The sequence below is a fragment of the Ictalurus punctatus genome, chromosome 13, assembly GCF_001660625.3.
Source record: "Ictalurus punctatus breed USDA103 chromosome 13, Coco_2.0, whole genome shotgun sequence".
Classification (NCBI taxonomy): Eukaryota; Metazoa; Chordata; class Actinopteri; order Siluriformes; family Ictaluridae; genus Ictalurus; species Ictalurus punctatus.
In genome coordinates, this window is record NC_030428.2 from 15,161,077 (window position 1) to 15,187,424 (window position 26,348).

Sequence of the window (26,348 nt, forward strand, 5' to 3'; positions counted from 1 at the left end):
CTTCTTCTGAGTAAACGCTACAATGCCTGCAGTATAAACACAAAATATATGTAAAAAATCCAGACGTTTTATTTGTTTATGTACTTGCTTGTTTATCTCTCTCTGTCTGTCTATCTATCTGTTTGTCTATCTGTATATATATATATATATATATATATATATATATATATATATATATATATATATATATCTGTCTGTCTTTCTATCTATTTGGTTGTTTATTTACTGCATGATCAAATGCTTGGAAGGAGAATTTTTTCTTTTAACTTTTGATGTTTCTTGAGTCAGATATCATAGAGAGATTACCTCAGTTTACCCCAGTAACACTTGCAGTTTTCATATAAGATCTGATTTAATATACTTTTCCCCCAAATTATGTTTTTTTTGTTTGTTTGTTTACATATTCATTCAGAAATGATGGTAAGTTTCTGTGGGTTAACTGTTGTGAGGCTGAAAAGTAGAAAATTATTTATAGTCTAGGTCAAATGATCTGACAGATGGATATAACATGCCACAGGGAGAGGTTTAGCTAGAAAATACATGCTGAAATATAATATCCTCGTCAATGAGCAGGTGAATTATTTGGGCTAGCTGTGTACTAGCCCTGATTTTTCATTTCATGGCAAAAGAATGTGTTGTATGTATTGTTGGTGCTGTCTTTATTTATTTATTTATTTATTTATTTCAGTACTCTTTTCACAAATCGAGACAGATACCTCCCTCCCGGAAAATATCAAAGATATCTGGGGTAGTTTTCACAAACACCATCAGAGCAGGACGTTTGTCAATATATATTATACATACATTCACATGGTGTTTGTGAATACTACCCCAGATGTCTTTGTCCACTTGTCTGATTGTGTTTAATTAATTTTATATACTGCACAACTCAACAAAATCCATTACCTGGGATAAAACATTAATAAAATACCGGTTTCCCAAATGTCACATGTTTTCTCATATCCTATCTAATCCAAGTTAGTACAAATGCCCTGAATCTTGCTATTTCTCACGCATTCGTTTCACTTTTAAATTTCAGCGACGATAAAGCAACAACAACTGCGTTTACTGCGCATGCGCATTGCCTGGTCTTTCACTGCCTGCCGTCGGTGCAGTGTTCAGTGGCCATATTTGTTGATGTGTCACCTCAACTGGAGTTAACATAAGGACGGTGGACACGCTGTGTTGTGACTACCTTTGTAACAGTCGTACTGAATGGACCTGACATAACGGGTGAGTTAAATGTCACATTTGAGGTATTCTCCGGTGAGATTGTGCTTCAGACACACTGCAGTTCCGACAGCTGTTAGCTAGCAGGCTAGCTGGCTAGCTGGCTAATCAGGTGTTTTCTAGTACACTCCGTGGCTAACATTAACTCGACTCCTAATGCCTAGTTTCGGTAGATAAATATTCTGTTCTGGCAACATATCAAATCTTTTATGTTATGATCTCTCGTGTTTTAACGAAGATAGCGAAGCTTTAGCTATAGCAGGCTTTTGACTCCGTCTTCAGAAATGTCCAACTGTTTATTTAGGAGAAGTCAGTGACTATGGATGCGGTTGACAGGTAGCTAAGCTGTGGCTACGTCCATGGTATCGATTTCAAAACCTTTTGTTTCTTGTTCCTTTGAGATCTTCTTGGGATCAGACCCACTTTCTTAGCCCACTGAGAAGGTGTTTTATTCATATAGCTAGTTCAGAAAAAGATACGGTGCTGCTTGAAAGTTTGTGATAGAATTTTCTGTATTTCTGCGTAAATGTGACCTAAAACGGCATTAGATTTTCACACAAGTCCTAGAAGTAGATAAAGAGAAACAAATGAGACAAAGATATTACACTTGATCATTTATTTATTGAGGAAAATAAATGTTTCTGGTAACTGTTGATCAGTCCTGTACATCGGCTTGGAGGAATTTTAGCCCATTCCTCAGTACAGAACAGCTTCAACTCCGGGATGTTGGTGGGTTTCTCACATGAACTGCTTTCCTCAGGTCCTTCCACAACATTTCTATTGGATTAAGGTCAGGACTGTGACTTGGCCATTCCAAAACATTAACTTTATTCTTCTTCAACCATTTTTGGTAGAACGACATGTGTGCTTAAGGTCGTCATTGTCTTGCTGCATGACCCACTTTCTCTTGAGATTCAGATCACAGACAGATGTCCTGACATTTTCCTTTAACATTCACTGGTATAATTCAGCATTCATTTATCCATCAATGATGGAAAGCCGTCCTGGCCCAGATGCAGCAAAACAGACTCAAACCATGATACTATCATGTTTCACAAATGGGATAAGGTTCTTATGCTGGAATGCAGTGTTTTCCTCTCTGCAAACTTAACCCTTCTCATTAAACCAAAAAATTTCTATGTTGGTCTCATCCATCCACAAAACATTTTTCCAACAGCCTTCTGGCTTGTCCATGCAATCTTTAGCAAACTGCAGATGGGCAGCAATGTTCTGTTTTTATTTTTGTTTGTTTTGTTTTGTTTTAGAGCAGTGGATTTCTCCTTTGAACCCTGCCATACATTGTTGTTCAGTGTTCTCCTGATAAACATTTAACCTTCACTAATGTGAGAGAGGCTTTTATTTGCTTAAACGTTACCCTGGGTTCATTGTCAGCTCTCTGACTATTACACGTCTTGCTCTTGGAGTGATCTTTATTGGGTGACCACTCCTGAGGAGGTTAAAGTGGTCATGAATTTCCTCCATTTGTTCACAGACCATCTGAATGTGGATTGTTGGAGTCCAAACTCTCTAGAGATGGTTTTATAACCTTTTCCAGCCTGATGAGCATCAACAACTCTTTTTCTGAGATCATCAGAAATCTCCTTTCTTCATGCCATAATACACCAACACAAATGTGTGATGGATAGATAGATTGATAGATCCCTGTTCTTTAAATAAATCAGGGCGCTCACTCACACCCCCAATTTTTCTGAGATTATCAGAAATCTCCTTTCTTCGTGCCATGATACACTTCCACAAACATGTGTTGTGAAGATCAGAATCTGATAGGTCCCTGTTCTTTAAATAAAACATGGCACTCACTCGCACCTTATTGTCATCCCATTCATTTAAAACACCTGAAACTAATTTCCCCTTCAAATTACCTGCTAATCCTAGAGGTTCACATACTTTTGCCACTCACAGATATAAGATAATGGATCATTTTCTTAATAAATAAATGATCAAGTATAATATTTTTGTCTCATTTGTTTAACTGGGATCTCTTTATCTACTTTTAGGACTTGTGTGTAAATCCGATGATGGTTTAGGTCATTTTTATGCAGATGTATAGAAAATTCTAAAGGGTTCACAAACTTTCAAGCACCACTGTGTGGGAGCTTCTAATCCTGAGCTTTTTCAAGTTCACTGACTTTTTTGGCTTTTAATGAATTTGAGATAAGAAACATTGCCATTTCAGAAACCCACTTTCTTCAGATTTTCAGCACATTATATAATATGATCACAACAATTCCTGAAGTTCACTTCTAACATGAGTGATGATCCTGAACTCTCTCTTTCACACTGTGTCACCATTTACCTCGGTATCTTCAACATCAGCAGTTAGCAAGCCTTATTACTTTTATTTTTCAAAAGAAGGATTATCAACATTTCAAGTACAGTTCTGGAAAGAACTTGATTAATAGCCAATACATAACTGTCAACTGTGCTTTTAGTTCTTTTGACTCATTTATGTTGACCGTTTGATCAACAGGGATCTCTAATCTTATCCTCAAACATTCTGAGGTGGTTTCCCGTTTTCATTCCAACTTGGAAATAGTACACCTGATTCCACCTGTTTAATCATTTGAACCTGGTATATCAAAGTGACTATTGGATGTGTCTCCTGGAGTAACCCTTGTCCTGCACATTTTAGTGTTTTCCCTAATAACAACACATCCGAATCAACTAATCAGCCTTTCCTGAGTTGACAGGGGTGTGTTGGAGCAGGGAAAACGCTACAGTGTGCAGTACAGGGCCAGGGTTACTCCAGGACCAGGGTTGGGAACCTGTAGCCTGTCTGTGTAGTTTCCATATTAGCTAGAATATCAGGCGAGAATAATTGCTGCACAGTCATAATAACTTTTGTCTAGTTCTAAAATAATTGTCTAGTTTTTTTTACGCTTATACTAAAATAGTTTGCATATAACGCATTTGAAATGGGTTGCATAGCCTATATAATTCTAGGGGTGTGCATCCAGACCCTGGAATGTAATGTGTATATATCATATCAAGATGACATTGTTATTATTACAGGCAGTGCCAAACGGTCATTTTTATTTTATTCATAGTTGCCCAGCAGGCAAGTGGTATCAGTAGTCTAGCAGTCATCCCTGTGTTTTTGTCTTCTGTCATTAAATAGCCAGGGGAGGAAAAATTCTCTACTCGCTATTGACTTTTCTCACCCTCGTGGTCAAGAGAAAATAAAGATACTAGCCAGATTTGATTTGTTTAATGTGGAGAAAACACCACAACTTGTAGCCAAATTTTGCCCAACGAATTGCCGAATATTTTATTGGGCCATAAACGCTACCTCAAACAATTTAGCAAAGGACAATAACTATGGCGGAGTCCTCTCATTTGTAGGAATTCATATCTTCACATCAAATCAGAATTTTTATATTGTCCTATTGCCCAGCTGTGTATAACACACAGTATTAAGTTTGCCCAGGAGGACCAGACAGTCCCATGACGTGTTAGTCACTTTACAGTTTACCGTACCCTGATTTAAAGTACTCTGTCCAAAGTTCAACCCTTTTGAATTTTGCCCTCACACTTACTTTCTGGGAGTGCTGTATTCAGATAAAGGTCTCGTATACGCTTGTAGCACATGATTGTCCTCTAATGGGATTGGCATCTGTGACAGTATCAGTCAAGTTCATAAGAGAACAATTGCAGTGTGAGTATGTCACCGAATGAAAGCCAGTATGATGAATACCAGCTCAAATTTACTCAAGCAGTAGGCTCGGTGTGTGAAACAGGGATGGAGTTTCCATTGTTTTGGTGTGTAGAGGACCATGCCAGAACCTGAGTTTGGTCAGAAGGAGGAGGAAGTGACCTTCATGTTCTCGCTGTCCCCTTTGCAGGAAGGAAGTATGATAATGCAAAACAGTTATAAAATGTTGCAACACTTTTTGTGACACATTAAAGAATCGTTGAAATGAAATGCTGTTTATTGTTAACGAAGTAGCAGAAAAGTAGTGCTAATCTGCAGATGGTAATAATTTCTTGCCCCTTCCAGGTGTGGAGTTTTAGGAGAGCATGGAGCAGTGTGACGGTCTGGGAGAACAGCACCCCACTCCCGATCCTCCTCACGACACAGACGTCAACTCAGCATGCACAGGGCCATCACAAGTCATCAGAGATGGTACTGGACAGGAGCTTAAAGGTGTTGAGGACGATGTTGAAGCTGAACAGGACAGTGTGTTGGACAGCATTCAGTCTGATGGTGTTGAGAGTTTAGGGCTGAGGCTGGACTTCTCCACATCAGACCAGGAAGGAACGACTGCAGAAGATGAACAGGAGGATGGCATTAACAGTTGTGACAGTGGAACCGCCTCCGTAGATGATACCAGGACTCCTCCAGCTCTTCCTAACGGACTTATAGAGACAGTGCCTGCTGTACAGGACGGGACAGTAGAGGTTGTGCTGCCTTCCAGTCATACCGAGGACCGAAAAGTGGCCTCTTCTAGTGTTCCAGATGATGCAAGAGAATCTTGTGAGTCAAACAATACACCTTCACATGAAGTAAGTCCATCAGGGGATGCTGCCAAACCTCAAGGTCTAAGCAGTCAAACTGGCAACGTGACCAACTCAGATTTAGCAGTTTCGCCAGAGCATGAGGCTAATCACTCAAACTCTGTGTCCAGTGCTAACCTGTATGATACAGACTGCAGCAGGAAGCTAATGTCTGAGATCCAGCGCTCGGTTTCTCAGGAATCTCTGCTGGATGAGTTGGAGTCAGAGCTGCTGAGCTGTCAGGTACTGGAGCAAGGCAGCAGCAGAGCGAACCCTCTGAACGGTCTGCCCAAGGATCAGGGCTCCATGGTTGTGTTTGAGAAGTGTGTCCAGTACAAGTACTCGCAACAGGAAAAGGCCATCAAAAGGTATTGAGTATTTAGAAATATTTGTCGTTTACATATTCTACTGTGTATGACTGGTTTGGTAGTTTGCATGCTGCTGCAGAGAGAGGTCACGTTGAGTCATAACAAAAAGGCAAAATTGTGTGAAAATTAAAAATGCCTCACTAGGTTTTTAATTATTTCTATGTTTGTCTAGCACAGGGTTCTCAGAGTCCTGAAAATTTCATTTTAAGTTTCAAATTAAAGTTAAACTTCATTTTCCAGACCTGGTAAAGTTTTGCTAAAATATCAGCTCACTTTAAAGTAGCTAATTTTGGTTTAATTTAGAAAAATAGTATTGGACAAATGTGTGACAGGGGATTAAGGATCAGCACCTCTGCTCTAAAAGTGATAAACCCATGGCATTTCCAGTTTTTTGGCAGAAGGAAATTTTATTCACAAATAAGCAAAAAAAAAAAAGTCATGGAAAAGTCACAGATTTGTTTTGTAAAATCCTGCTTTAGGTAGTCTTCCCAGAGTCTGTGTAACAGGTCTTTCCCCCCATTTATTTATTTGTCTCTTTGTTCTGATGAACAGTGTAATATCAGTCTGCTCTGGTATGCTGGGATCATCTTCTGGCTCTGCCAACAAAAAGTCATTTTGCATTAGCAGACAAGAGTGTTGCAAACAGTTGTTTCTCAACCACAGGATAGATTAGATTTGCATTCCTGATATTCCTGACATTCCTGATTTACACAGATTCCTCGTCCCTCCTTTCCCCCGTCTCATGCTTATCTGACAAGCCATTCTTAATCTGGATGTGATGTTATTTCATCAGGTGTATATTTTGTTTATGAGATCATCAGGGAGGCATATTATAAGATATTGCAATTGTGATAAATCTTTTGTTGTATACATCTTGTATTGACTATTGAAAAGGTTATATATAAGGTTGTAGGTTTATGGAAAACACACAAACAGAACATTTACTGGGAACGTAAGATCTCAGGTAAGTGCTCACGGGATAAAATAAATTGTGGTTTGTTACAGAGCTGAAATACTTTCATAATCTTTTTGGGCAACTGCCGTGTATGTAGAATAAAAACTGTGTGTTTATTTGAAATAGCTTTTTAGCTAAAGGCAGATATAAACATGCCAAAAAATCAGACAAATGAAAATTTTACTGAGAAAAAAGATCCCCTAATTATAGGAGATCATATTTTTGACATTTTGTCAAAAATGATGTATTATTTTTGTTATCGATTTATGACTATAATTATATGATTTATATTTTTCATATGAATGACACATTTTTGAAAATTGTTTATTAATTTTGTTAGATTTATTTTAATGTTTTCTAAAGCTGCCTAATAGTCTTATTTTCTCTAGTGGATGCCATTAATTTATGGTTTGATTTATTCATTCATTCATTCATTCATTCTTTATTAGTGTTTACTTTTTTTTGTCCTGCCCCATTGGCAACACTTGGACTTGCTGGACTTTATCTTATTAAGACTAGATATTGCGTTCACATACAGTGCTTCGTAAAAAAATTCCAAATCTTCAATCAACTAACACAACTACAGATCTCTTAACTACACTTAATTAAATAACGGGTCACTAATTCATCAGATAGTGTGACATGACCTCAGAATATTCTCAACTATGTCTGATGATCACTTTTGTCAAACCAGACTAACACATGGTCACAGTATTCTGTACCTTTTTTACTGTGTGTGTGTGTATGTATGTATGTTTTTATTTATTTATTTATTTATTTATTTATTTATTTATTTATTTATTTCAGTCAGACCAATAGGTCTCAGTGCTGTGAGAGGGTCTTGTGTGCATTTTAAGCCATGTTTGATTCTCTCAGATTCAAAATAAAAGCCAATATCCATCCTCAGATGATATTAATTTTGTTGTGTTCGAGTGAGGAGAATAATTTCCAGTGTGTGGAACTGACCCCAAATCTTTGGGGTTGATGGTGTTTTCACTGCCTGAAATCAGGGGACCGTCTCTTTTTGGGATCGACTCCCAGTACTGTAGATGTGAACCGAAAGCAGGCGAGTTGTTGACTTAACACACAGCACGTATTAAAATATACATTTTTGTGTTTCTTAAAAGAATGAAACACTCTAGCGTTCATCAACTTATAAGTTAATCGATTTAAATAACTTGGTACGTGCTTCATAACAGACAAACTACTAAAGAAATTCTGTTGAAACAGTTTCCATTATAGAAGTTTGTCCTTTAATTGTTGCAACCCAATATTGAATTAGCTCAAATCTGCAGGTACCCTGTCATTCGAAAATGAACATGTCTTATCACCTGCTGTGTTTGCGCTGTATGTGTCTACATTCCCTTGTGGTTTTACTTTCCACATTTCCATATGAACACCTGCTTTGCCTAGAAACTCCAACCAGTCCAGCACTGAGCTGTGTTAAAAATCTTGTTAAAGAGCATGATCAGTAATCATTTTTGAACACTTGTTATAGTTGAAACCCTTCCAAATGCTGACAGGCAGTAAAAACACTGAGCTATGTTTGTAAAGCTGTTACAATAACACTTGCTTTAATTGTGTGACAGATTGCTGGATGAGAATAAGAAACACCAGGAGTTGATTCTGGGCATCTGCTCTGAGAAAGACAACATGAGGGAGGAGCTTAAGAAGAGGGTGGAGACTGAGAAACAACATCTTTTCACTATTAAGAAGGTAAACTGGTATCACTAGGTATTAAGCTATAGTCAGGCAGTATGCAGTGTTTTGCTCTGACGTAAAGTGGCATGTTGGTGATGATAATCACTATACAGTTCCACTCTGTATACAGCCTACCATTGGCTCTATTTATTTTTCCAGATTGACCACTGTTATTTGAGGCATGGTCAATAACAAGGCTAATAATAGCAGCTGATAAAATGTAACTGCCACTGTGTTTAGTGAAATAAGCCTGCTCCTGCCAATTCAGATGGCAGACCTGAATAGCCTGTTCAGGCTCTCCTCTCTGATTAATGTGCTTGTTTACTGAAGAGCCAGCATCTGGTGTAGAGTACACCTCTTTGAGGCCAGCCATGGGTTTGGCGAGATTGCAATCTAGTTCAGTCCAATGGGGGCCTTTGTCACAGAGGGTAATAACACAAATCACAGAGTAGCCCAGGAGTCCTGCTGTGTCTAAAGAGCAATAATCTGGTATCATAGTAATGACAGGAAACTGCTGTATGTACTATACCTTCACAGCTTCTCATCACAGCTGAATTCGAAGGGGCATCTGTGCTCCATCATCTCAACAGTGTCTTATCAGACACATTGACTGCGTCTTTTCTTGGAGAGAGAGCAAGGGACAGAGATGCAATCTTAGCAGTGCTCTATATCTCGGCAAACACCAACACTGTGAACAAAACCAATTATGTAAAGCTCTTACTCCCACTTTTGATAGTGAGTCATTCTTTAGGAGAGACACAGGCAGTTCAGCGGTGGATGAATAAGAACCTTGGTCCTCAAGACAAGCAGATTTCATGTCCAGGCTAACATTAAAAATAAAAGTTATATATAGAGATATATCTGTCTGTCCATCCGTCCGTTAATTTATTTCCTTTTAATTATCGATGCATGTCAAAGAAGTAGGTTTAACAAACCTGAAAAAATGGAAAATCCCTACTACTTATTGGCTTTCACAAAACATTTGGTGTGTAGCTATGTTTAAACTTAACACACTTCACAGTGGCGCAACTCTCCACAATACTATAACTCCAGCACATGCTTCTGAATCCCACTGCCTGCTTCACACACATCAGCCGAGACACAAACTGGCAGATGGTGGAACAGTTCTCACTAGGTGTGTACAGATGACAGTCGATCTTTTCACAATCAGGAACACACCGATATGTGGAAACGCTGACGAAAGCCAGCAAAACAAAGACTGGCGCCATCGTAATATTACACCAGTCTTTCGCAAAAGTCACTTTACGATCAAACATCAGCACGAAATGGAAGATACTAAGCAGATTTGAACACGTATCTTTTAGGTGAGATGTAAGGATGACATTTTGTTGAAGGCACAAACACAATGTGCTACATCAGATAAATTTCACATACCCGTGCATGTCACTTAGTCTGTATTAATAGACTTAACTAGCAAACTAGCTCAACATTATTATATTATGTCAGCTGCTTCTTTTTGGTATAATCATTTTCCAGGCAACCATAACATAGGCCTGAGCAGCACAATGGAGCTTTTACATGTCCTGTGGGATAGCTAATAAATGTGTTATCTGTCCACCATTGAAGCTTTTCTTGTCTGTAAAGACACTAATAACCTGGCAGCTGTTTAGGCGTTTTCCGTCGTAATTAAAAAGGCAGACGTTTGCTTTAAATCAAAGCCAACCCACATATAATTTGGTCATGGGTACAGAGAGGCTGTAGGAAATAAATTTAGCCACCCATACCAGGTGTGTATATGGTCACGATCTTTGATGTTGAGTCAGGGTGCTGTTCCCGGTTATTTCCACTAACTTTGAGTAACTCTGCCCTGTCAAACCAGCTTTTGTGTCGTCATAAAGCAAGTGTTTGTGATTAGCCTTGCCCTAAACATTCCTGAGCAGATTTTTTTAAAACAATAACTGTCTCTTCTTGTCCTACCAGTTTGAGAGCAGGGTGGAGGAATTATTGAAGGAGCTGAAAGAATCCAAGGACAAACTGGTTCACCAGGACCAGGCAGCTAAGAACACGATTCAGCAGATGCAGAGGGAGATGTCCTACCGCCTTGAGCAGGTTAGAGGTCATCACTATGACCACTGCCACTGGTACCATGGAAACAATCGTCCAAGATGATGCCCTTCCCCCTTTCCCACACAAAGCTCTTTTTCTTCCACAGTGGATCAGTTACTCCTAAACAATGACTAGACTGTGGTTCTCTTTCCCTCATCCTTGTCTCATTTCCCAATAGAATGTGGCACTGTTGTCTCTCTTTATCTCTCACTCATAGTCCCAATATTGGCTCATGTTTAATTCTGAGCCTGTCTTCAGTTATCAAGGTCTAATGTTAAGCTAGATTTGGTAGGTAGGTGAAATGAGTGTTACTTATTATAGACGGGTTTGGTCAGACTGGTCTTCTCTTTCATGAAAAATTCTCACAACAGTGTCACCGCTCTTCTCTTTCCTGCAAACGGGAACCTCATATATACACCAAAACTTGCCAAGTTGAATACTGAAAGCACCACATTATGACAGGTTTCGGACAACTCCTGCAAAAAAAAAAATTCTAGATGATTTTAAACAATGCAATTAGACATGGCTATGATGTTGCATTATTATATGATTTTACTCTCTTCAGGCTGGTAAGAAGTGTGAGGAGGCACGCCAGGAGAAGGAGGCCATGGTTATGAAGTATGTGCGAGGGGAAAAAGAGGCACTGGACCTCCGTAGAGAAAAGGAGCAATTGGAGAGAAAGCTCAGAGAGGCAACAGCAGAGGTGGACAAACAAGCCAGGAGGGGGAACCAGCTGGCACAGGAGAAAGGACGGCTTCAGCAGCTACATGACGCCAAAGTAAAAGCACTCTGATCTATATGGAATATACAATGATAAAAGCTGTCTGATTTTAATGGCTGGCTGACCTTTTTTAATTCTGCCATTTATTCACTGTTTCGTTCTTGTTTCTGTAGGAGAATGACATGACCAGGCTGTCTCGGGAACTGGAAAAGCTCAAAGATGAGATCAACTCTCATATCATCAAAGTGAAATGGGCCCAGAACAAATTAAAGAGTGAGACAGATGCTCATAAGGTAATTGTATAAACCAGCTAACAGTGATGAAATTCTATTAAGGGAAATTTCACCAAAAAAACAAACAAACCTCACATTTTCATGTGTAATTTGATGCAGACTTGCGGCATGTCCCAGACCTAGTCCCATTGTCAGTCTATTGTAGAGATTGATAATTGGTTTTATCTATATTTTTCTTGATATTTAGCATTTTTTCGTAATCGGTTATCATTTTTTAAATATCGGATCCACCGGTAAATGGCGCCATCTTGTGGATGTTTTGGGAATTGTGTGGAGGACCACCGTACCAGCCATTAATGTGCAAATGAGACATGTTACTTAAATGCTTTGATATGTAGTTTAAGCAGTGTGGTGCAAAGAAATAGAGACAAACTCATGGAGTCATGTAATCTGTTTACCTCATCGAAGCTTTTATTGAAAATTTTGACACTTTAGTAACAGTGCACTTTATTTTTTGCACTCTTTCAGGCCCCTCTGTTTATTGGTGTATAAATAAGAGTTTTGTTTTGTATGCAAGGAGGAATTGAAATTGACAATTGTTCTAAATAAAACGGTTTGTTCAGTGGTGGTATTATCTCTGTGTCAAAAATAGAAGTAAAACAATAAATAAATATCGGTTATCGGGCACATAAACATGCAAGTATCGGTTATAAAAATAAATAAAAAAATCAATGTTGGTCGATCTCTAGTCTATTGTGTCTTTATTGTATTGTACTATTTTCAATTATCAATATTTTTTATTTTGTGGTGTTCTGATATTTCCCTAAAAAAACAGGAAACAAAGGACAAGTTAAAAGAAACGACTGCCAAGCTGACCCAAGCGAAAGAGGAGACCGAACAGATCCGCAAAAATTGCCAAGACATGATTCGAACCTATCAGGCAAGCCTAAATAGGATGTTTATTGTTAAATTTGTGTTAAATATGCTAACCAGGCAGTACCACCGAGAGTTTCAAATATCCACTAGAGGACAGTATTGACTGCTGTTTAGTTTGCAGGTCCTTGATCTCTGAACATGCTAACATAATACTATATAACATGCTATAATATAGTCCTGCTATATTCTTTTTAGGTTTCGGGGGATAAAAGGTGAAACTCTAACCCTATACATTTCTGATAATGTGAATGTATAGTACAAAAGTATACAGTCTAGATATGTGTATAATTGTATGTGTATAACTGAAACCCATTTGCACAAATCTATATCTATAATATATACGAGTAAGCGCACAATACAAAGCACAATAAAGCTAGGCGTGACATGAATTCCTTATCCTTTGTTAGGGGGAATGACTTATTTTGCTTCAGGTTCATAATGCACAATTAAATTACTCCGTTTCACTGTCTAGGAGTCCGAGGAAATTAAGTCTAATGAATTGGATGCAAAGCTGCGGGAGACAAAGGGTGAGCTGGAGAAGCACAAGCAGGAACAGACAGACCAGCTGGAGGTGAACTCCTTATTGTTTTATTTACACCTGTCTCACAGAGTCTGTTCCTTTCAACCTTTCACAGATGCTGGTTTTAAACACATCAGAAACAGTGCTGCAACCAAACACCTTTTTTTATTGTGTGTTAAGATTCTATTTTTGTGGATCTACAACATGTCATTACTTACATCTTGTGCATGTTCGAATTGTAAAGAACTCCTATATTGACATTGTGAGGCCATATTGAGCTTTTAGCTTGTTTTCTTGGCTAGTATTGACATGCTAGTAAATCCATTTTAATTATTGTCTTGAAGTACCAGAAGATTTTAAGTGAAGCATTATTTGCATTTTTATTAGCTTTAATAAACTTTGTTATCATTACTTGGAGCGTTCTCTCAGCCGTCACTTTGCTAATTAGAATGGGTGGAACGAAGCAATTGGCTAATGGGACTTGTAGCTCTGGAGAAGGCTCATTTGCCTCATGTTTTCCACTGTGATTGACAGATGCATCGAGCCAAGATTAAGGAGCTGGAGGATCTAAAGAGGAGCTTCAAAGAAGGCATGGATGAGCTTACCACTCTAAGAACCAAGGTGAGCTAAAAAGAAAAATCATATATGATGTATATACATAGTATACATTCTTATTTATGAATATCCATATTTATTTTCTCTCCCTCTCTCACGTACAGGTAAAATGTCTGGAGGATGAAAGGCCTCGATGGGAAGATGAGCTATGTAAATACAGAGAGATCATTAACAGACAGAAGGCTGAGATCCAGAACCAGCGTGAGAAGCTGAGGGACATTCAGAGATTAGAGGAGCAGCATCAGAGGTAATGAAGGCACCCGCAAACCACTAACCCAGGACCAATTAATCATACCACTCGCAGTGCCCTTAATGACTCAAACAAGCCCATAGCTACTGTAGTATTGGTTCCATGGAGCATTCCACTTTCCCATCTGGTCTCCAAAGTGGCATCACATTAGGAAAGAGTTTTCAAATTAATATGATCTCTTACAATGTGATGATGACCTGAACACAGACCATTGGGCGTGGCTTTACATCAGATGATGACATCAAAAATATGGCTAAAGTAGCTGGTCCGTGTTTCAGTTCTCGGCGGTGGGACTGTTCCTACTAACAATGAGATGCAAGGGTGACTCTGTGTCACTGTGTGATCATAGCACTCTGTGTGTGATCATAGGGCCTCTGCTACAGTTTACAGAATTATTTGTGTGTATGGATGTGAGAGTCTCGGTGGGTTGCCACTGAGTCATTAGGACATATGACAGTTAATTATACATCATAATTTCTATGTCTTCTAGGAATTATTTATGGCTTTGACTCAGAAATGGAAATTGCAGTAAATCGCTAAAATCTGTGTATTTGTTTGCTATAATGTTTTCCATTCTTGTGTGTGTATATTGATTGATAGAGATGAGCAGGAGATGGTCTCTTTGAGGGAGGAGGTCGAGAGTGTGAACTTGCAGATCGCGGACCTACACAAAGACGTACAGGGTGGCCGAGCGCGAGAGGCTGAGCTCCTGGCCTTCATGGAGAAAATGACGAGTAAGAATGCTCAGCTACAGTCTGAAAGCAATGGCCTGCAGACTCAACTGGACCACATGATCACTAACTCCAGGGAGCTACAGAGCAGACTGGAGGAGACTGAGAGGGCCCTGACAGACATGGTGCGCTCACACATGATCACATTAGAGCACGTGATCCTAGTATGGACATGTAAATTATATGTTCAAGACTATTATTATCTATTCCACCCCACAGCTACCTAAATCAATACTGAGAGCGTGTTCTGCATTAAAAGCTTTAAATTGAACTATTTTTACAACTCAAAAGCAGCCTCATCACTCACCTGCTAGAAAAGAACACACTGATTTAATGATTATGACTTGTATGCCTCTCTTGGGTATAAAATAGATTGGTGTGTGTGTGTGTGTGTGTGTGTGTGTGTGTGTGTGTGTGTGTGTGTGCGCACGCTCAGACAGCAAGGCTGAAGAGAGAGGAACAGCGAATGCACAATGAAGTCCAGGCTCTACAGACAGAGCGATTTGCCTTGCAAACCGAGATTGTGCATCTGAAGACGAGAGTAGAAGAGCTGAGAGACGAGCTGGCTACACAGAAAAGGAAGCAAGCAGCCAACATCAAGGATCTGACAAAGCATCTCACACAAGGTAACAGAAGCAAAGTAACCCCAGCACTATGGCTGTTACATTCTGAAATCTTCATGGTATGATAACCTAATCTAAAAAATATCAAGGTTTCATGGTGTTAATCAACCAGTTAAAAACACACAAGCCGGAGGTGAATATTAACAGAAAAGTTTATTTATAAAATCTTTGTACAGAAGACCCAAAAAAAAAACGATCAAATTCTGTTTTTAAGGGGGCAAAAAATTAAACTAGCGTGACAGTGCCTCTCAGCCGAAAATAGATAGTTATTTTGTTAAGTTCTGGTCAGCAGTATTCTTTTGTGCTTTCGATAGCCATTGTGTGCTGTGAAGTTATGAACATGCTAGGAGTGGCAGCAGAAGTAGCAGTAGTGTGCTACTAAAGTGTTTACAACAGTAGCAGTTTAGACAAGCGAAGTGTTTTTACAACATTGCTGAGTGGAGAAATGGAGGAATATGATTTAGCGGCATGTCGTGTGAGTCGCAGCCAGATGCAAAAGAGCAGAGAAGCACTGGAGTAAAGAGCGTGGTTAGGTAAAATAAATGAACTGATTGACGGTAATAGATGCATATGCATTTTTATCAGCATTGAAAAATACCCAGGTGACGTAACTCTCTGATCATACAGTGGTGCTTGAAAGTTTGTGAACCCTCTAGAATTTTGTAGATATCTGCCGAAGCATGACCATCAGATTTTCACACACGATAGTCCTAAAAGAGAACCCAATTCAACAAATGAGACAAAAATATTATACTTGGTCATTTATTTATACTTTTAGGACATTTGTGAAAACGTGATGTCGTTTTAGGTCATATTTATGCAGAAATATAGAAAATTCTAAAAGGTTCACAAACTTTCCAGCACCACTGGTCATCATGACTAACCGTACTCTAACAACCGTAACCAGACCAAGACTTCTATAAAGACTAAAAATAATGCGGGAGGTATCACAATTAATGTCAGGTTTTCTAATGCTGTGTTTGGGCCACTATATATTTGGCTCAGTAAGATGTTGTCATGTGGCATTAATGGAAAATAAGAGAGACTTGAATTTGTTAAATCATTTGGCCAATTTAATCCAATTTAAGCACTTCTTTTTGTGCCATGTTACTATGTAAATGCTACCATTAAAAATTGTCTAAGGCCTATTTCAGATCTCTTTTTTTTTTTGTGTTAATAGTTTGTATTTCTAAAATTACTGTCAGGACCTCCAGGCCCACAATCAAAAGTTTGTTATTTATGTAAGTGTTTATTTCCACAAAGTGTGAAGCAGATTTTTGGGTTAGGGAGAAAATCTGTTGAGAGCCTTAGCAATAAACTATCTGTAATGAGTGACAAGGCCCGAAACCAGAACATCGGTTAATGAACGGTTGTGGGGGGGTGGGGGGGAGAAGTTACAAAACACGAATACCGTGAAACATCGTCAGATTGCTGTCTGGTGTTTATAATTTTAACATTGTACACAAAGTCTTTTAATGGTGCTTTGTTCATTATTTTAATGGAGCATTAGCATTTCTCTGAAGTCCCTGGCTTCCTGAGGCACTGTTGGTAATTATAAAGCCATGCTGGAGCTCTCAGGGGGCTGGTAGAGGGGCTATGCTGCAGAATCAGACAGATTGAGGTAATGTATTCATTCCTCAGCATGACTGCAGGAAAAGCTAGGTTAGGCCACAGTGCATGTTCACACCACACTTTGCTAAGAACAAGAGAGAAAGAAAACGGAACATTAGAGAGTCTGGGGATTTGTTCCTATAGAGGACATGTGGTGAATGTGAAGGTATTTTTAAGCAGCTCTATTTCTACTCCTTCTCTCTGGTGCCTGTTGACTTTTCTCCAGTTCAAGGCCCGGACCTTTAACTTGAAGTATATTATTCGAACTTATTCAAATTGTGGTGACGATATGGAATGAGTGTCCATGGAATGAGACCCTGAGCAATAAAATGCCTCTCTCCCTTGGAGGATGAGGAGATTATCAGGTGCTTGTTTTCACGTGTTGTCCTTTTCTCTGTAATAGCACGCAAGAAGCTGGAACAGGTGGAGAATGGAGGCTGTGATCGTGAGGGCAGCAGCATGGGCAGTCGTTCCAGTTCCTCAGGTACACCTTTATTTTCAACTTCCAATAATCGTAACAATGCTGTCATAATGCTCAAAGTATAAATTGTATATTTTGTTAAAAGTCCAGAAGTTATTGGTTATCCTGCTCACGTAACAGTTGTTTCTATCTTTCTTTCTTTTTGCTTGTCAGCCCGTATGCCTTTCATCTACCTCTTGAAAGCATCCTGGTCTTATATTCTTGGTGTGAGTGATTGCCATCTGCTGTGTGAGGCTGATTGTTATTCCCCGTATGGTGTGACTGTCACTTGAGTGCATTCGGCGAGACTTTGTTTCCATTCTTTCTCAGTGCGTTTTAGATGTGTTTATTCTCTCTCTCTCTCTCTCTCTCTCTCTCTCTCTCTCTCTCTCTCTGTCTGTCATTCAGGATCTCTTAATGCTCGAGGCAGCAGTATGGACGATCGTTCTCCTGAGAACCAGTCGGGTTCGTCTGTGGTGGTGGTGGACAGCTTTCCAGAGGTGGACAAGGCCGTGTTGGTGGAACGTATCGTACGGCTACAGAAAGCCCATGCACGCAAGAACGAGAAAATCGAATTCTTGGAGGACCACATCAAGCAGCTTGTGGAGGAGATCAGGAAAAAGACAAAGTGAGTGAGAGAGCTTGTAATCTAATATAGGTGTGAACAAATCAACCACCTTCCAGTCTCGAAACAGCGTCGCAGAATGTCACAGAAGCTGTTTGTTTCCCTTAATTATTTTCCATTTCCTATTCCTCAAGGTAGCTGAGCGCTGCATAAACTCGATTACTACTACTGACCTGTACAGTAGATTTCTTCTCTACTGTAGCAGTAGAGAAGAAATCATACTAGCTTATCTTTTATGTTCTCATTTTTCCACCTGTCTTCTTGTTCTACTCTTCTTCACCTCCTTTTTTTAAGTTCTTGTACTAGAATCACTACACTAGGTGATTAATTTGCAGTGGATCACTACACTAGGTGCATTTCTGTATTTCAAGTCAGTTAACACTGGGTGCGTTTCTGATGTGTTTATAAACATTACATTCAGCAGATTTCAGTCACACACATTTCAATCCACTGTGAGACGTGCATGAGATTGCTGGCCATGAGCTATAATGAGTACTCTACACAGTAAATTATAATTTGCCTGTTTATGCCAACCACATGACTCTGTTTGATTGTCTTAGTGGCACAGTATAAAGTCACGAGTGCTGTGGTCATGGATGCTCTTTGCTAGTAGACCCTTATTTTTCACTTTGGATGAAAGATAGGCTCATGCCTTATTGGCACACTGTAGATATTTTGTTAACTGATCATTCAGCTTTGGTGAATGCACCAGAGCTTCTTTGTTTCATTTATGTTTTGTGGTTTCTCAGTAACATGACAAGCTGCATTTTTTTTTTTCATCTTGTTAACATCAATAGAGAGAGGAGAAAAAAAGAGAATGAGGGAATGGCTATTTTTAGATGTTGTGACAAGTCATAACAGGAATGAATTTGTTTTCATGGACATTCCACAACATTAAATGTAACTATAAATGGATAAAAAGCATGGTGTCATTCTTTAATAAATAAAAAGATAACCATTGCAAATTTCTGTGGTATAAGAGGACTAAAACACCTATCAGATTTTCCTATAATAGAACGGCATGTTATATTTTGTTCCTTACTGAAAATCTAATTTATATTGCTTCCAAGTAATGTTTCAAGTTATGTTTATATGTAGTTAATTGGGCATGTTCTGTTTATGTAGTTATGGTGATATTCTGTTTAAGTTATTAAGCTTCATTTTTTTTTTTTTTGGTATAAAATTGGAAATGAGCTATAGATGGGAGTGCTTGATTAAATAAAGAGTAGAGTAGAGGCAACCCTTTTTGGGAAGTTTTGTTCTGACAAAATGTGAAGGCCTTATATCTTTGTGTGGGGGGGTGTCATTTATGAAATCCAGATTTAAATTATTACAATACAAGATTATAATTATACAAGGTGTATAATGATGGATAATGTGTTTGAATAAATGGATAAATTGTCTGTATTCTGAAATTTTATGAAATGCCCCATAACCACCGATGTCTGTCTGGGTTTTCATTGGTCAATGCTAAAAAAGATTCATTTGATGCTCTGAAAAATCAGGCTTAAGTGCATTGGTTGATCTCTAATGTGACTGCAAGGCCACCTTGTAGCAGTGAGAATCATTTACAGCTATTGTTTCACAAGCTGCTTTGCTCTTTCTAGCATTTCCTCTGCCCTAAGATATGATATATATATAATTTTATTTATATATATATTTATAATATTTTATATATATATATATATATTTATAATATTTTATATATATATATATATATATATATATAAAAATATGGCATTTTTCCCCATTATTTATGTGCGTTTTCCTCTTGCTTATTTTCCATGAGTTAAAAAGACGACATATAGAGAGGTCAGTGTTACCCAAATACAGAACTGCTTCATATCGGTAAATATTATTGTACTTTTATTGGGAAATACTGTATCGCAGAAATTCCTAATTATGCCTCATACCTTATTCATATACCTGCCAAGAACACAGAATCTGGTCTCAAGTGTGGACAAAGAAATATGGAGATACTTCACAGTGCCCGTCTCTGCATCTAGTTCTGAAGATGTGAGTGTATTAAAGTACTTGGTTACAGTTCATCTGGATGGTAACTTGATTACAGAATTAAACTTCAGTCGATGTGGTTCAATTCCCCAGTGAGTGCATTCAGCTCCTGGTGCCATATATCTCTACAGAGATAAACAGATATGTTATAAAGGGCTGGATATTATATTAGTCTCTTGCATGTTCTCTTGCATTTAAATTGAACTGTAAAAATGTACTAAGCTGGAAGAATGGCTAAAAATTGTTGTGAATTATATACAAGTGACTACATTCTCCTAATAGATGCGTTTATATTTTACACAGGAAAAGAGCATGATTAGTATGTGGCCGCTTTCATTGGCATGTATATATGAATGTTGCATTTAAAATTTTATAAAACTTGCCCTTCCAAGTAGCCTGCTACTGTCCTTGCTTTCCCCCTGCTGCTCTTACTGCTACAGCGGAGAATCAGGCCAATGCCATCCTGCCCTGGCTTTATATAGTAACATAGAGTGAAATAATTTCAGGACGTTTCGCCACTGGTTCTGAACTACCATCAGAAAGCAGTGTTACTAGATGTCAAATAATAATAATAGTGACAATAACCCGATTATACTAAACTTAAATGAACTTCTCTCCTAATTTGCATACAAGCCATAATATGTTCTACGCAAAAATTTAATTTCTTTTCATTTTGTTCTATTAAATACTGCCGTGATGGAAATTGGGTCCGAATGGACCCTAGTTAAGTTTGAGGTAAGCCAATCTGTTTTTGTAGCAGTGAATGAATGAATTATTGATTGATTGATTGCTTGGGTGACTGTGGCTCAGGTGGTAGAGCGGGTTGTCCACTAATCGCAGGGTTGGTGGTTCGATTCCCGGTCCACATGCCTCAGTATAAATTGCTTTGTAGAACTGCTACGGTTAAAAGGCGCTATATAAATGCAGACCATTTAACGCTGATGGATGTAATTTTGTATTTTTGCACCACCTATCTGCCCCTTTCCCATTTTTAGCTTTTACTATGGAATATGAAATGTTAGTCCCTTCCCTCTCTGTTTTAGATAGCTGGGTCATTTAAAACACTGTCTTCTCTGATGTATCTGATTATCTGTTTTAATTACAAACTCTGTCTATGCCACATTACTTGGGGAGTTCACCCTGTACATGTATGCCCTCTAATGTTATTGTCGCAAGAAATGGTTTGAATAAAGCATTAAAATGGAATTGCCCGTTATGTGGGCCATGCGTCACTGCGGTTAAAAAAAGGTCTGGAATGGGGAGAAATGGGGGAGATGCTTCTTTTCATCTTGATTTTCTACATATTAAAAAGTGAACAATAATGGCAGTAACAATAATGATTTCAAATTTCCATCAGCATATTGCTGCTTTCTATTCAGTTCCAAATTGAGCCACTTAAAAATAAGTTATGCTTTTATGACTTGAGGTTTTTTTTAGGGTATAACTCAATCTGAAGATTTTATACTTTTATTAAAATGCACTCAGAAGATGTGATGGTTATTTTTGGAGTTCTCACCTGGGCGGTCTGTCTAACAAAAACAAACAGCCTCAGTAGGAAATTAATTTTCTCTTTATGTTTATTTTCAGCATATATTGGCATATGCCTTTGTGTAATGGAAAGCAAGGCTTCCTGCTAGCACAATGCTTTTAGAAAGCCACTCTTGCTTTAGGGGATTAATCATGATAGTGGGTTTAGCTGAGCTCACCAATTTAAAAACTGATTGCTTCTTGGAGTTCTTGGATTATTTGCAATTTATTGCAGCTTTACGTCCTGAAGAGAAAGAGATGAGGTACATTGATTTGGTGAATAATTCTCTGTGACTTCTGCTGTGTCCTGGTTCATTAGTGACTTTAGCTTAGCCTCTTCCCTCAGAGGTGTTAGCAGCACAACAGCCATTACAGAGCTTTTGTAATGTGTCACTGTCCGTGAACAAGTGTGTGTGTGTGCGTGTGCGTGTGTGTGTGTGTGTGTGTGTGTGTTTATGTATATGCTCTGATGTTGTAACTGAACCAGAGCAGTGACTTTATCTGCCATAATGTCTCCCGCAGAATTATCCAGAGCTATGTGCTGAGGGAAGAGTCTGGAGCGCTCTCATCCGAGGCGTCAGATTTTAACAAAGTCCACCTGAGTAAGAGAGGTGGCATCATGGCCTCTCTGTACACATCACACCCTGCTGACAGTGGACTCACCCTTGACCTCTCATTGGAGATCAACAGGAAGCTCCAGGCAGTGCTGGAGGACACGCTGCTCAAGAACATCACACTGAAGGTAACATGGTCTGCCTTAATCAGTGCATATACTATACTAGTATATATTTCTAGTCTACTTGGTTCTCACAATCCATTATTTGCTGCATTCTATTATGTCTCAGTATGTGGTAATTTGCCTATACATGGTTCACTTGGAGAATTGATATCGTTGCCTGCCTCTTGGTATTTACTGATTTAATCGCAGAATTTTATGTGGCTGAGAAGGCGATGGCTATCATAAACAAAGCACATTGAGCAGTGATTGTCTAATGACCCATAGTAAGTACATTCCCACACTGGATGGACTGCTATGAGCATGAAACATTAGACATGAAGCAGCAGGATAGAGGGTAAGCTCTAAAGACTGCTGGTTTCTGTACATGAAAATGTATCAGCAATAAGATCAAGGTGGAGTAAGGGACTGTTTACTAGGAGGATGTGTTTAGTTGTAGTTAGAATCCTCAGAAAGACTTTCTCCAGCCATATATAACCAAAGCTTATGATCTGCTCGCACTGTATGGAACTAATCAGTCCAATTTACATGCCCGGTTTTCAGCAGTTCACATGCTTTCCTCTCAGCCTTGGTGGATCTATCAGAACGTGTGTATAGTGCTCACTGCTCACTCAGGGGGGGGGGAAAAAGAGCTACTCGCATTCAGGTTATAACTGTTTTTCTCATTCCTGCTGGTCATTATAGGCCATACATAAACAACAAGCTCTCTCTGTGACATTCTGTTATTATGATATTATTGTTGCCATGCTGGGCACACAAGGTGCAGTTAAATTGAGAAAATTTTGATTTTGAGAGGGTGGTTCAATTCGAGACAGCCACACATGCTGGAAGTTGATCCAGTTGCCTGGAAAAGCCCAATCACAATGTAGAGTGAATACTTGGCATTAGATTAAAGCAGCAAGAAGCCACACTTCCTTTCAGGCTTACCCTCAAATAACCCTTTTAGGGTCTTCATCTCTTTCAACTCTTTAAAAGCCTACTTTGCTGCTTGTAGCACAGAAATGCCTCACAGCAATGTGATCTTTTCCTCTACAGGAGAATCTCCAGACTTTGGGTTCAGAGATTGAGAGATTGATTCAGCAGCAGCGACCAGTTGAACCCAGCGTCAGGAGAAAATGACAATAGTGCTCTCAGCGGAGTCATTTCAGGACATCACAAATGTGAACGTGTTTACAAGAGTTCAGGTGCTCTGAAAGACCAGAGGTTTGTGGCTAACCCAGGAGGCTGGCAGGGAAAAAAACACACACATACAGCCTTGCTCTTTCATTCTGATTGACAAGCTGGGAAAAGAGAAAGGCACATCTCAAAGCGAGCGATTTTCTTAGAGGACTTGAGTCCTCTCCATCTGCTTGGTTAGACTGTCTTTCCATCATCACTCACCTGTCTGGTGTGAGCTTCTCCATCGAATGTACCTACTGTACCTGCTCTACAAAGTTCATAAAAGAATTGTACATTTCACCCCAGTGATTTGTAAATGTGTAAACCTGGATAATGAATGAGCGCACACATATGTGATGAAGGTACTTCCACTTTCCTCTAAATAGCTTGACCCTAATAATTGAGAAAAAGAGGCTTCATGGTGCATTTTTGAAATCTTCAGACCTGCTCCACATCATTATCCTGCTACATTAAGACCACTGCTTCCTTTTCTGGCCCCTTATGCTTCTGTGCCAATTACTGAATGTGTGTAAAGTGCAGACACTTGTGCATACTCCCACATGGTGGCTTGAGAAAGAGGATATTTTTTTGCCACAAGATTTTCTTTCAGCTAGATGCCTTTTTTTTCTGCAGGCTGAGTAAAGCACTTAAAAAAAAAAAAAGAAAGAAAAAAAGAAGAAAGCCAAATATTACACTGTGTGCACTTTTTCCAATATTAGGTGTCTTGGTACAGTATAAATCATATTAATCTTAATGGCATTGGGAATAATTGAATATAATTAGCATTGGTCTTTAATAAGTGAGCTTTTTTTCCTGGTCTAAATTAAGTTCTTATTAAATCAGTGTTGTGTTTTTGTCCTGCCTACTGAGACGAATTCAATGTCTGCCATTTGTTATATGGAAAAACTGTCAGCATTTATATTTTCACTCTTCTCCTCCCTCTCACTGCTTTTTTTTTTTGTTTGTTTTGTTTCATTCTGGAAAGCTGTTGAGCGGCTTAATTAAAGAGGCTGTTTGAAGGGATCAGTGGAAAAGGCAGATTAACGTTAGTGTATTGAGGAAATAAGTGCAATTCTGTTATTTCATTCTGTATGTGGCAGAGAGGGGTGGTGTTTTTCCCCTAAAACAGGACTGAGCTGTGATCCCCACAGCAACTGTCCCATTTAAGGCCCTATAAAGAATGAATTTGTGATGGCAAATTCCTTCGGTGGATTGAAGCCAGACTGTATGCTTTCTACAAGCTGTATTCGGACTGCCTGGGGAGTTGCTGGCCTAGAGATCTCTGCTCTGCATATTTAAGCGTTAGAAAGAACTGTGTCATTAGCTGCTGCTCGTGGACTCCTTTTGTTTTATTCTTAAGCTTATATAGAAAGTAAACAGTGAAGGATTATTTAGGATGTGGCAATAGGTACAGGGACCATGATTTGACCTGCCAGCCTTTTCCAGGTATTAAGCCCAGACATATGAATTGTAAACCTTTGCCCCTACGCTGCAAAGAGGGATTAATAACCATGTACCACAGTACAACTTGAGGCCAATGGTGGGATCTTCACCTTTCCTCTCTACACTCCATCATCCTAGACACACCAGAGACGAATCCTGCAAACAAACAAAGAGGAAAATATTGTGCAATGTGAGCAGAGAAATTTGCTTTGGAGCATGAACTCCAAGATAAACACTGTCAATGACTGTTTAAGGGTCTGTTTCATAATTTATGTTTCCCTGTTAAACTGTCTTAAGTATGAAATGATAAGAATTATCTTTGAAGAATGTGTATGAGTGTTGATCAAAACTGATGAAGTGGAAAAATGCCGTTGAATCTCTTTCTGATCTGTCGTCTGTGCTGTGTTCAATTAACGTAGTCAGACTGTGATTATACAAACTTGTAGATACGATATGATGTGATGTAAATTGTTTTTAAATATATGAATCTGGATTCCTTTCTGTAAATATGGTGCTTACAAGGAATTAAAAAAGTGAAAACTGACTCTCTGAAACAGTTCTTTTACATTAGGTCATTCTTTGTATCACTGCACAAATAATTTGAGTAAAGTGTTTGGATATTGGTTGTTTCCCAAGTGAACCATCAGAGCCCTTTTATTCAAATTGTAGCATCGGGACAAGCATCAGCAAGTATTCAATTATGCAGGTCAGTGTGTTTATAGCGGGAGAGTTTAAATATAGCCGAGCTACATAGGATGTGGGATGGAGTTTCTTCCCGAGAGTCTTTCTTCCACAATCTCTGCTGAATCTTGTCAGGAGATTTAGCAAAGAGGCTGATGGAAAAGATGGCATGCCTTGATCAAAATTATGGAAAGGTCAATCCATTGTATGTGCTTAACAACATAAGATAGATATCTATGAATACCTATTAATACAGTAGCGTGGTAGCACAATGTACGAGAAGATAAGTAAATATGCGGTTAGGTCCATATATATTTGGATACTGACACATGTTTTGCTCTTTTGGCTGTTTACCAAAACATATTCAAGTTACAGGTAAATAATGAATATGGGCTTAAAGTGTAGTCTCTCATCTTTAATATAAATGTATTCACATCCACATTGGAGGAAGGGTTTAGGAATTACAGCTCTTTAATTTGTAGCCCCCTCTTTTTCAAAAGATAATTGGACACTCAACTCAAAAGCTGTTTCATGGACAGGTGTGGGCTATTCCTTCGTTATTTCTACATCAATTAAGCAGGTAGAAGGTCTGGAATTGATTCCAGGTGTGGCATTTGCATTTGGAAGCT

At 38.8% G+C, this 26,348-nt stretch overlaps 1 protein-coding gene across 1 annotated transcript; it reads left to right on the forward strand.

The window, feature by feature from the left end:
• The first annotated feature begins 1,080 nt into the window (after positions 1-1,080).
• Positions 1,081-25,582, forward strand: ccdc186 (coiled-coil domain-containing protein 186). Its single transcript, XM_017483941.3, has 16 exons — positions 1,081-1,233; positions 5,249-6,113; positions 8,658-8,784; positions 10,711-10,839; positions 11,402-11,614; positions 11,731-11,850; positions 12,626-12,730; positions 13,199-13,297; positions 13,781-13,867; positions 13,966-14,108; positions 14,712-14,967; positions 15,279-15,468; positions 17,480-17,560; positions 17,945-18,164; positions 22,224-22,443; positions 23,473-25,582. The coding sequence occupies exons 2-16, from the start codon at positions 5,269-5,271 to the stop codon at positions 23,554-23,556; spliced, it is 2,919 nt and encodes a 972-aa protein (XP_017339430.1). The 5' UTR covers positions 1,081-1,233; positions 5,249-5,268; the 3' UTR covers positions 23,557-25,582.
• The last annotated feature ends 766 nt before the right edge of the window (positions 25,583-26,348 follow it).